This window comes from Colias philodice, chromosome 28, assembly GCF_061535455.1.
Source record: "Colias philodice isolate Cphi_HAF_F1 chromosome 28, ilColPhil1 Martin Lab GWU primary, whole genome shotgun sequence".
Classification (NCBI taxonomy): Eukaryota; Metazoa; Arthropoda; class Insecta; order Lepidoptera; family Pieridae; genus Colias; species Colias philodice.
In genome coordinates this window covers 3,209,695-3,221,226 of record NC_143113.1, presented here as the reverse complement: position 1 = coordinate 3,221,226, position 11,532 = coordinate 3,209,695, and the positions used below count along the sequence as shown (strand labels likewise).

Genomic DNA, 11,532 nt, shown 5'->3' with positions numbered 1-11,532 from the left:
AATTTATTATACGGGAAAAAATTACATTAATACTACATTTAAAAACAGAACCAACAGAACACATTTTTCGTTGTCTATGAAGGTTTTACGATTTATTTTTAATCAATTGCGTATATGTTGTCTATGCACAACATAGGCAATTAAAAGTGAAAATCGGATCAAATAAAATAGATAACATTTTTGTTATTTTTGTATTTGTTTAATTTTTTGTATTTAAAGTATAGGAAGAGAAATGAAAAACGAAATTTATTGTTTTTTATTTATTTTGGGAATAAATGGAGATGTATAGCTGCAGCCCGTGCCGTTACTGTCAATAAAAGGCGGGAAACGAAATGTCACTTAATAACCTATATATCACAAAAATATAAAATTATCATAACCTAAAAACACTTATTTAAAATTTGAAAATAACAGGTAACAGATAAACTCATCACTATGCTTGCGAATAGGTACGAAATAAAACAATTAGGTATATATTATTAAAATAGTAAAAAACATAAATAAAAGTTTTACAATTTATTTGTCCCAAATTAATGCGAGATTTTTATAATTAATTTTAAACCATAAGCCCAATAAAATCCCTTTCACAAATAAAATGCAATTTCATCACAACGGGTAGCAACATTTTACCGTTGTAATAAGATATTTTCATATTATAATCACAAATTATGTAACCTACATACAAATGCTTATTTATTTTACATAAAAAGCACACTAAAGCTCAACAACATATGTAACTATAATTAATGTAAAGAATATTTTGAAGTGTTACAGTACAGAATCGACTTGTATTACATAAATATATTAAAATGAACACTTACAATTTAAGGCATATTTGTACTTATTTTTTAAGTGATTGAAATAATAAAAACAGATGCAATTTTCAAACGAAAAGACGGAAAATAAAAGATTAGGTACAGAACAGAAACGTATTAATTTACTCTGAAGAAAAAAGGCACAATTGGTGCAATTTTTCAATCAATTATTATATGCCATAGCTACTGTCAAAATGACAGTTCACGCATAAGATCTCTTATTTGATATACTACTTACATAGCAAAATTTAAAGAGGTGATTAATATAATTAATAGCGACTACTTCAAAATTTACTTATTTCCAATTGACTTTAAAACGATAACAATGAATAATGAGGTACGTCTTTTTGACATGTTGGATAAAAACGGAATGTTGCTACTAATAGCCCTGACACAAGTATATTAGTTAAAATAGTATAAGGGCCTAAATAATGATATTTTTGATTCTCTCAACAATAAGTTTAGCACGTATGAATCACATTATGGAATCCGTTGACACCTGTAAAGGAAAATTGATTAATTATTTACAAATTTATATACTTACTTTCAACACAAATAAGAAAAAATTACAATCCATAACAACTAAGAGCGATTTAGCTCCACACAAACGGAAATATTTTCATTCAATTCTGAACCTTAACACGTAATAACGAGGGACTTTACTCTACACAAATGCAAACATTTTCATTCAATTTTAAACCTAAACACATATTCACTAAGAGCGACTTTACTCCACACAAACGCAAACATTTTCATACAATTCTGACCCTAATTACATGCTCACTAAGATCGAATATACTCCACACTTTTAAACCCTATTGCATAGTAATTAAGAGCGATTTTGCTCCACACAAACGCAAACATTTCTACACAATTTTGAACCTTATTACATACCCACTAAGAGCGATTCTTCCTCGCCATAAAGCGATATGCGATAAACGGCCAAACGACGACCAAAAACAATGTAGGTGGGCTCAGCTCTTGCCACGGCCAACGCCAGCTGCTTGATACTTGCTGTAAACAAAAATAAATACATAGTTATATTATGATAAACCATATATTTTTATAGATATGTATGATAGTACAATCCTTTGAAATGACAAACATAGAAAGTGACTATATGTATTAAACAATTATTTAAATTAACACGTTTGACGTTATTTAGTGACAGTAAATAAAGTAATGTATCAATTATCGCTCATAAGAAAACTCTGCCTAATATATGTGTAGGCAGAGTTTTTTCTTATGTAACGGACAGTAATATGTGTTCTGTGGTAACGGACGTGACGTCGGTCGCCTGTCACCCCCGTCAAGCCAAGCCGCCATGTTGACATCCCCTCCTGCCAGCCGCCATGCCACCGCCATGCCTACCAGCCAGCCACGCGGAGGGGATAAGCCTATATATTAGCTAGCCATTGTTAAACGTGGATCATTCTTGTTAGAACTTTCAAAATAAAGAAGTGTGTCGTTACGCTGCAATTTTATTTTCTCCATTGCTTCACACTTAGGACACTTTTTGAGCGTGATTATGGGACTAGTTATTTCTCTAAACTAATAACATTATAAAGAGGTTACATTTGTGTTTATTGTATCATCTTCGTTCTCATCTTGGTAATGTTTTCATACAATAACTACTGAGCCGATTTAAAAAATTCCAGCACCAATAGAAAGCTATATTTATTATGCTTAGATATTTTATTTAATACTAGTGGTCCGCCCCGGCTTCGCCCGGGGTACATATTTCGCAATAAATGGTAGCCTATGTCCTTTCTCAGGTATCAAAATATCTCCATACCAAATTTCATGCAAATTGGTTCAGTAGTTTAGGCGTGATTGAGTAACAGACAGACAGACAGAGTTACTTTCGCATTTACTTTTACTTTCGAATATTAAGTATGGATTTATCCTAATAAGCGGCTTTTGCCATTGTATATACTTACATCCAATATCCGTCTATCGCCTTCCACAGCTTTTCTCAACGCAGCTACATCAGCCTCCAATCGAGCGAGTGTACCCGGTAGTTGTTCTAGTACTTTTAGATCTGGAAATTGAAATAAAATATAATTATAAGTAGGTACATGTAGTAAATGTAGTATAAATATATTATAGTTTTATAAGTAAACTTGAAGAAAGTGCGTTAATTTTTTAATTTAATCCATCAGTCCTCGGAATCACAGACACAATAGAAAATCTATTGTGTCGCGCCCCGATCGGGGCTTACGGTGGTCAATGGGTTAAAGTACAATAAGTTTCTCCTTTAGGAATTTTGTAACCCTAAAACGATACCAAATTTAGAAATAACGATAACGAAGTTAATACAGTGCAACCTCGATATAACAAATCTGAAGGGAACAAATAAATATTCGTTATATCAAGTAATTCGTTGAACTGAGGTTCGTTATGTTGAGGTTAGGTTGGTCTTAAATTCGTTATAAAGAGGTCTTTTTGTGGGTCTTTTACGTTTCTGATCCATTTCAACTTGAATCTTTAACAATAGTGACGAGCAGCAGTTTTCACATTACTTTCCAATTTAAATTAAACAAAAATGATCGTTTTACGAACAAAAGCATGTCGAAACCTGTCGCGACATGAATCACATACTATGATTAAAGAATCATTACATTGGTTGGAACTTTATGTAAAGGTTTTGGGTTGACGAAATTCGTTAATTAGAGGTGTTTATACTTTTCTTGATAGTTAAAAATTCGTTATAAAGAGGTTGTTCGCAAAAAATGTTCGTAATGTAAAGGGCTATTTTATATTGAATCTTATGGACAATTCAAGGGGATTACGAAAAATTTGTTAAATCGAGGAAATCGTTATATTGAGGTACGTTATATTAAGGTTGCACTGTATTATACTTTATAAAGCATAATTCAAACTGGATCTTGATGCCATATTTTTCTGCTACTAACATTATTTATATAATGTTTTCAGTCTAAATCACCTTTTTACAAGTATATATTTTTTTTACATTATTCGATGCAGTGCAAATATATCGGTGTGCAATGTCTTCCCTTTTTCCCCAATATATTATAATTTGTTCATATTCCTAGTCAAAATCTTTTTTTTTTTCACCACCACAGATAAAAGAATAAAATAAATACATACGTGTTAATTGCGAAGTGATTTGGTACGCGTGTCCGTTGCTAAGTCTCGGCGCGTTGTGCGTTTGTATCGCTGGCTCCGGTTCCACCTGTGGGAAATATATTTTTTTGATTATTGTGTTGTTTCAGAAGTACCTAGTAGAAAATATTTTAATTTGTTGATTGTTTAATGTAATTAGTATGCAGTGTATTTAGTATAGTGCCACAAACTTAACTGACCAAGTGACGGTGTCACTGATGTCGATTTTAGTGTTGCCGCTAAATAGTATTTCCCCGGATGCAAGGGTAAAAATAATGTAAATAAACATTAATAAGTAACTTTTTATTTATACAAAATATTCCGTATGAAAAGTCTGTGAAAATGTGACATTTCAAAATGGCGGCACGTAGTTCCAGTTTTTGCCACCGGGTCAGTTAAGTTTGTGGCACTGTATGTTGTATGATACTCCTTCAAGTGTACGATTGTGTTGTCAAATATCTTTAAAAAAAGTTTTATTATTCTGTAAAATTGAGAGTAAAATGATGTTTTAAACACCATTCCTTAATTGAAGTGAAACTTCTTTATCGGGGTTGGAAAAAAAATTAGTATAACATTTTTTCGTTACGCGTGACATTTTTCCGTTACGCGCCATCTTTTTCTTATCCCTACCACGCGTGATTAGACGTATTTCTGTAAAGTTGCATATAGTAAATTATTTTTTGAAAAATAAGGTCATAAAAAAGTTTCACTTCTTACGTGTGTACACTAGTACACGCACACATTTTTTTTCTTCATTAGAACGCTTTAAAACGCGTATAAAGTGTTACATATACATCAATTCACGCACACACACACACACACTCTCTCCCTCTCTCACACACGCACACAAGCACACACACACACACGCAACACAAACGACACGGACACGTACGTGCGGTACACTAACATCGACGGTGTCTATGTACTCGTCCTCCGAGTCGTGTCGTGTCCGCGACGCCGTTTCTTCAGGTACGGGGGACGACGCGCCGCTTACGGAACGGGAATCTGGAATAAATAAGGATATTATTAAAATTCAAATTCAAATTATTTATTTGTCAGAATTGTGGTAATATACAAGGTCACATGATTCAATTAATAAAATAGTCCACACAATTCGCCAAACAATTGGCATACAATTTTTTCACGATTACATTGCAGATTATATAAACATACATACATTCAATAACATTAAAATTAGCAGGTTTTTATTAATACATATCACGCTTTAAAAAATATATGAATATTTTGTTATGTAAGCGTCAATGTTTTTCTGGGGATTTACATTCCAAACGATTAGGTTACTTTGACAGACATGTTTCGTAATTTTATTAAATTTTGATGATAAGTATCCTTATAAATTTATAAAGAATAGAAAAAATTCGATCACGAGGCGGGACTCAAACCCGATACTTTCACGCCGATCCGGGGCGGACGCCCCTGACTAACTCAGCCACCCGTAATCTTTGGCGGCTTTTATAAAGCATTTGAATGCCATAAAACCATAAATATCAAATTTAAATCTCCCATAAACAAAAAGGCACTCACACATAGGCGAATTGTGTTGTGACTCCGATCTACATCTAGCCAGCACATCACCGGCTACCAACTGCAGATCAGCGCTGGGAAAGCCGTCGCCATCTTCGTTGATCGTGAGGAACGACGCTACGTCAGAGTTGTATGACATCGTTTCGATTATCTGTGATAATAAATATAACGGTTAAAAGTATTAAGATTGTTTCACACGTGAAGAGATGAACGGATTTGTTGTTATTATGAAAAAATACCTTACAAAAAGATTAAAATTGTTTCTTGAATGCAAAAAACGCTCCATGATGATGATGATGCCGTAGTAAAATATTATGGAAAGTATCAAGATTGTTCCTCACACGTGAAAAAGTAGACGGAATTGGTGTTATTATGAAAAAAATGCATTATAAAATGATTAAAATTGTTTCTTGAATATGAAAAACTACTGTAATAATTATTGTGGTTGTTGTGAAAAAAATTTCAGTAAATTTTTTTTTTAATAGATTACAAATAGACTGGGGTAGAAGCCTTTAAAAATAATGAAAAGATAAAAAAAATCGCAGTCGGATGAAACCCATTAGAAAAGGAGGGGAATATGATAAAAATGTAAGGAAAAATAAATTACGGTCAATCCGAGTTCGGGAAGCGGGAGGGGGGAGCTTTTAAGAGAAAAAAATGGTTTCTCTCGATTTCCGACAAAACTACAAGTCCTATATAAAAAAGTTCAATGGCAAAGTTGTAGGTAATTAAAAGTTCTACAACTTTTGTATTCACAATTTTTTCACATAACCTCAGAATTTAGGTGAAAAATTCAAAAAACCAAGTTTTTGGTCTTTTATTTCTATCTACTTCAAAATATATTTTTTTTCTACGAAATTTGGTGGAAACTTACTTTATTATGTCCCAAATACACTGTAATTTATTTGATTGAAAATATTTATTTTTTCGCCTTATTTTGAATTAATACCAAAAAAACAACCTAATTTTCAATCGAAAAGTCACCCGTCAAAATATCAGCTTTTTTCAAAAACTTGGGGTGCCTTTTATTCATTGAAATCTCTACTTTCATATGGTGTAAAAAAAATAAACACCACCATAGTAAATGTTCTCAGGAAATGCATACAAACAGTGTGAAAATTAGCTTTTACTAAATCAGGCACACTTCTTGAACTCTATATCTTCTCTTGTATCGGCTTTTCGGTAATATTTCAAAAGAAAAATAATTATCTGTTCTAAGTTTAATATTTTACAGCATATTCAAAAGCAAAATGATGTCGATAAAACATTTCAGGTAGTTCGAGAAGTGTGCCTGATTTAGTAAAAGCTAATTTTCACACTGTTTGTATGCATTTCCTGAGAACATTTACTATGGTGGTGTTTATTTTTTTTACACCATATGAAAGTAGAGATTTCAATGAATAAAAGGCACCCCAAGTTTTTGAAAAAAGCTGATATTTTGACGGGTGACTTTTCGATTGAAAATTAGGTTGTTTTTTTGGTATTAATTCAAAATAAGGCGAAAAAATAAATATTTTCAATCAAATAAATTACAGTGTATTTGGGACATAATAAAGTAAGTTTCCACCAAATTTCGTAGAAAAAAAATATATTTTGAAGTAGATAAAAATAAAAGACCAAAAACTTGGTTTTTTGAATTTTTCACCTAAATTCTGAGGTTATGTGAAAAAATTGTGAATACAAAAGTTGTAGAACTTTTAATTACCTACAACTTTGCCATTGAACTTTTTTATATAGGACTTGTAGTTTTGTCGGAAATCGAGAGAAACCATTTTTTTCTCTTAAAAGCTCCCCCCTCCCGCTTCCCGAACTCGGATTGACCGTAATTTATTTTTCCTTACATTTTTATCATATTCCCCTCCTTTTCTAATGGGTTTCATCCGACTGCGATTTTCTTTTGTTTCAAAAATTATCTACTCTAGTCTAAAAGGTTCAAACTGCTCTTAAATATGTATAGGAAATTTCCTTGTTCGCGATGCCATAGTTTTTGTTTAGCCTTCCAAATCTTTTGACTGTAAAACAGGTTTTATCAATAACAACTGTTACAGTACAACAGAAAATCTCGACAAAACGCACCTTGTGTAATTCTTCCACATAAGCCTTCATTGCGTCTTCCTTTGACATATTACCCAGTTTCATCCACGCCTCCCATTTTGCCCTGTAAAAATATATATAACATATCAATATATACAGTATTGTATTATCCACTAGCTGTTAGCAGCGGCTTCGCTCGTAATTTTTCTATAAAAGCTCGTCGTCAAAGGAAAGGAGAATGGGCAAATTGGGCCTGAAACTTGGGCTAAGACCAATACACACGAAATATTGTTTTTGTGATAGATCATTACACATACCTTACGAAAAAAATAAAATAAAAAAATAAATCAACCGGGTTCTTGTACAGTCAAGGCAAAAAGTTTTATTTATTTGGCTATTATTTTTCGCACAATAACGGTGTTTTTAATTCGAGTGAAGTAAATATAAATCTAAATGTCACTGGAGTGACTGAGTTTAACCACAAAAAACGTCTAACTACGTTGAATTATAATAAACACGGTATAGGTACATGTTACAAAACATAATATTAGTGTATTTCGGTTATTAGAAGGCTTAAGATTAGTACGTATTTGTAAGTGAAAGTGAATTGGAGCAACATAAAGATATTGTCATTGTTTTATAACAGTTATTTATTGCAAAAAATATTATACACAAAGAAATAAAACTTGATGTGACTGTACAAAAAGCCGGTTGATTATTTTTTTATATATATTTTTCCCTTTATGTATTTGTTATGATCTATTATAAAAACAATATCTCATGTATATTGGTCCAACTCAAGGGTTCAGGCCCAACTTCCATAGTAAAATGCCCATTCTCCTTTGATCGTGATGATGAATGTGATTTTTCATAGTGTTAAAAAGAAGCCTATAGCACTCTCTAGCCTCCAAAATATCTCCATGCAAAATTCTAAATTCAAATCTATGTAGGTTTTCAAATCTACTATTAAAATTGCCTCAAAGCGTATCTGCGTGCTATTTGAATCCTAACGGCATTTCATAAGAGGATAGGCTCTAATAAAACGGCTGATTTAACTAGTTAGCTGTGACATATATACCACGTCAACAATCATATTATACTTTATGCACTTAAACTTGTATAATCGCATTAGCTATACAAATATAAATAAGTGTGTTTATTCGTTTTGTTACAAAGTGGCTACAAATGTTAATTTTACCTTATAATATTATCATAATTTTATCTTGACTAATGAGTTATTATCAACAAATATCACAATGCCATCACATTATCATATTTTGAGAATGTCAATGTATTTTTAGAAAATCGTTATTTGTTAAAGTAAAAATACATGGTATTTCCTCATATTCATTTATAAAACAGAAGATATTTTTAGTTTACAAAAAATATATGTACTGAGAAATATATAATATATTACTGAGAATTCTATTCTAAGCGTTTATTATTCAAAACAACTGTTTATAAATATACATTTCTCAAATATAGAAAAACGCAGACTTAATCTATACAATATAATATAATAATAATATTATAAAGCTGAAGAGTTTGTTTGTTTGTTTGAACGCGCTAATCTCAGGAACTACTGGTCGGATTTGAAAATTTTTTTCGGTGTTAGATAGCCCATTTATCGAGGAAGGTATATATATCATCACGCTAAAACCAACAGAAGCGGAGCAATGGGGGTGAAACCGCGGAGCACAGCTACTAATTCAATAAGACTAGCCACCTATTTCCCTAAAGAAAATCTTTGAAACTGATGTATGCATATTACATCTGCCCATTACCCCACTAGGGAACATCGGACGTCACTTTTATTTGAAATGAAATACGTTTATTATCCCCACAGCCATCCTCCCCACTCCCATGTAGGGAGGCCACAGCCATCCAGTTTATGACAACTACATACCTGTTTATGACATCCCAAAAACCTGGCTTGGGTTTCGTGCATGTGCCCTCTGTGCCCTGTTTGAAGTAGCTGTAGAACTTTAGCATCATCTCATTGCTGGGCTGGTACGACCCTGAAAATAGAAACGACCTTTGTTATGTTTGATCTTCAGAGTCATGCCCTAGAATGCTGATTTTAGAAGTGCGAAGAAAACATGACTTATTAAGTTTTTAGTTTTAGTATTTGCCACTTCATAATTTGTTTCTTGGCTGAAAAACATACTACATTTTGTGTATAATTTGCCCATTATAAAGGTTTTTTCACAGGCCGTTTTTGGAATTCATGCTCGAAGCTTTACGCAGACTCCAGATATTAGTAAAATTATTAGACTCCCGTCTGTTTTGGATTAATTTACTAGTACTTGGCTGAAAAAATACACCAATATAGTTAATTTTCATTCAAAAACAGCTAAAATTCAAAAGCATCCACTCAAACTAAAATATTTTTGTAGTTTTTCGAAATAGTTGCGCATGATTTTTATTTTTAAATGCGTGGTATTTTTTTATTTGTTTGTGTCTACATTATTAAGTGTCTACATTATTAAGTTAATATTTAAGAATATAATAATAAATTTTTAACTAACAAATGTTTTTTTTTTCAACGAATTATTTAAAGTTGCTCTAAATACGGCTTCCAAATAAACTCGCGCCACAGTAGTACAATATACATTATCGTAATACTGTGCTTGCGCTCAGTAACGGCCGGTACTACCTATAATTACTTGCTCTGTAGTCTGTGGCCGGTACGCGTTGAGCGAGAGTACGCTCTTCATTTTGTATATTTATTAGCACAGATCAACAGCACGCATCATTCCATATAAAAAACATAATATCTTAATTGAATCCGTTTCTGCCGGTGCTACGCAATACGCTATATGGATCAATGAATATGAATATGATTGGTGGTTATCAAACGCATCCACAGCATACCATAAATATATCATCATTTAGTTTGAAGTTTGAATTGTTTAGCGTTTGAAGCGATACTATTGGTTTAATTTACAAACACGTTCCTCGCTACACATCCTCGCACATTATTGATGAAAAAGCACCCTAAACGGTAGGTCAAAAATACCAGTTCTTGATTCAATAATTATAGTAACTGCTTCCATAAAAATTTAGTAAGTGTAGGAAAATTTCTAGTTAATAAATTAAGATTACAAAAAGTTGAATACCCTATTGAGGTAGGTGATTATCCTAAACATGTTTTAACTACTTCTAAATTCTAATTGACGTCCATACTCTTTACGGGTTTTATATTTTACTCAATAAATTAGGCGCCAAACTTACTTGCAATGTAAATATACCTAGTATGTATTCTATTAGTGGAGCAATAGCGTTTTAATGTGTATGTGAAATGTGCCACCAAGGTCGAATTGCGTCTTTGAATATTTTAGGTGAAGGCGGTATAGCACTTTTTAGATATAAAATTAGGGTCTAGAATAAAATGGAATAAATGTAGATGTAGCCGACATCTGATTGAATCTGCTATTTGATTGAATTGGACATTGAGTGACGATTGTAAAATCAACGTTCCGACTAGTGATTCATTTAAATGTCGTCTTTCAATAAAGGCGCTAGTCATTCAGTAAAAAAGCAGATTCAACAAGATGATTGCGACATAGAATTTTTTTTGTTCTTTTAGCGATTTAACCACTCTTTTGTGAAGGACTATAGTCGCGTACCTACTTGTAGCGGTAGATTTGAGAGGTTTGACCCGGTATAAATAAAAAAAGTTAATCCGATGTTACTACATGTAGCTGTGGCTTAACAACGGTAAATATTTTTTATTAAAATAATACCAAACAATACAATCAAATCTTTCCGCTTTATAAAGTTAAATTTAGAAAATGACCAGATAATCTTCATTTATTTCTTTGTTTAGCTTATCTTATAACCTATTGTAAAAAGTAATACAAAATACAAATACAATTTAATATAGTCTATACTCTATATAAATGAGTTCAACATGCCAATTACGATCCTGTACTCCGATTATTTGATACGTTTTTCACTCATCATATTTTATTACAAGTAATTTCCATAAAAAATGCTTATCCAGTATGTA

The 11,532-nt window shown here is 32.1% G+C and overlaps 1 protein-coding gene across 3 annotated transcripts in view; it reads right to left on the bottom strand.

Annotated features, from left to right (window-relative positions):
• Positions 1-245: 245 nt before the first annotated feature.
• The window catches only part of LOC149476257 (acyl-CoA-binding domain-containing protein 4), a 31,400-nt gene continuing 20,113 nt past the window's right edge, over positions 246-11,532 (bottom strand). Inside the window, exons 2-9 of one of the 3 annotated variants that reach the window (XM_089712333.1) lie at positions 9,427-9,538; positions 7,563-7,644; positions 5,487-5,637; positions 4,849-4,946; positions 3,927-4,011; positions 2,756-2,856; positions 1,710-1,829; positions 246-1,314 (exon numbers count right to left, since the gene is read on the bottom strand). In XM_089712333.1, the coding sequence (XP_089568459.1) occupies positions 1,713-1,829; positions 2,756-2,856; positions 3,927-4,011; positions 4,849-4,946; positions 5,487-5,637; positions 7,563-7,644; positions 9,427-9,538 (746 nt within the window). In that variant the 3' untranslated portion in view covers positions 246-1,314; positions 1,710-1,712. Of the gene's footprint in view, positions 1,315-1,709; positions 1,830-2,755; positions 2,857-3,926; positions 4,012-4,833; positions 4,947-5,486; positions 5,638-7,562; positions 7,645-9,426; positions 9,539-11,532 lie in introns of all 3 variants that reach the window. The other 2 variants (XM_089712331.1, XM_089712332.1) reach the window with 2 other exon arrangements.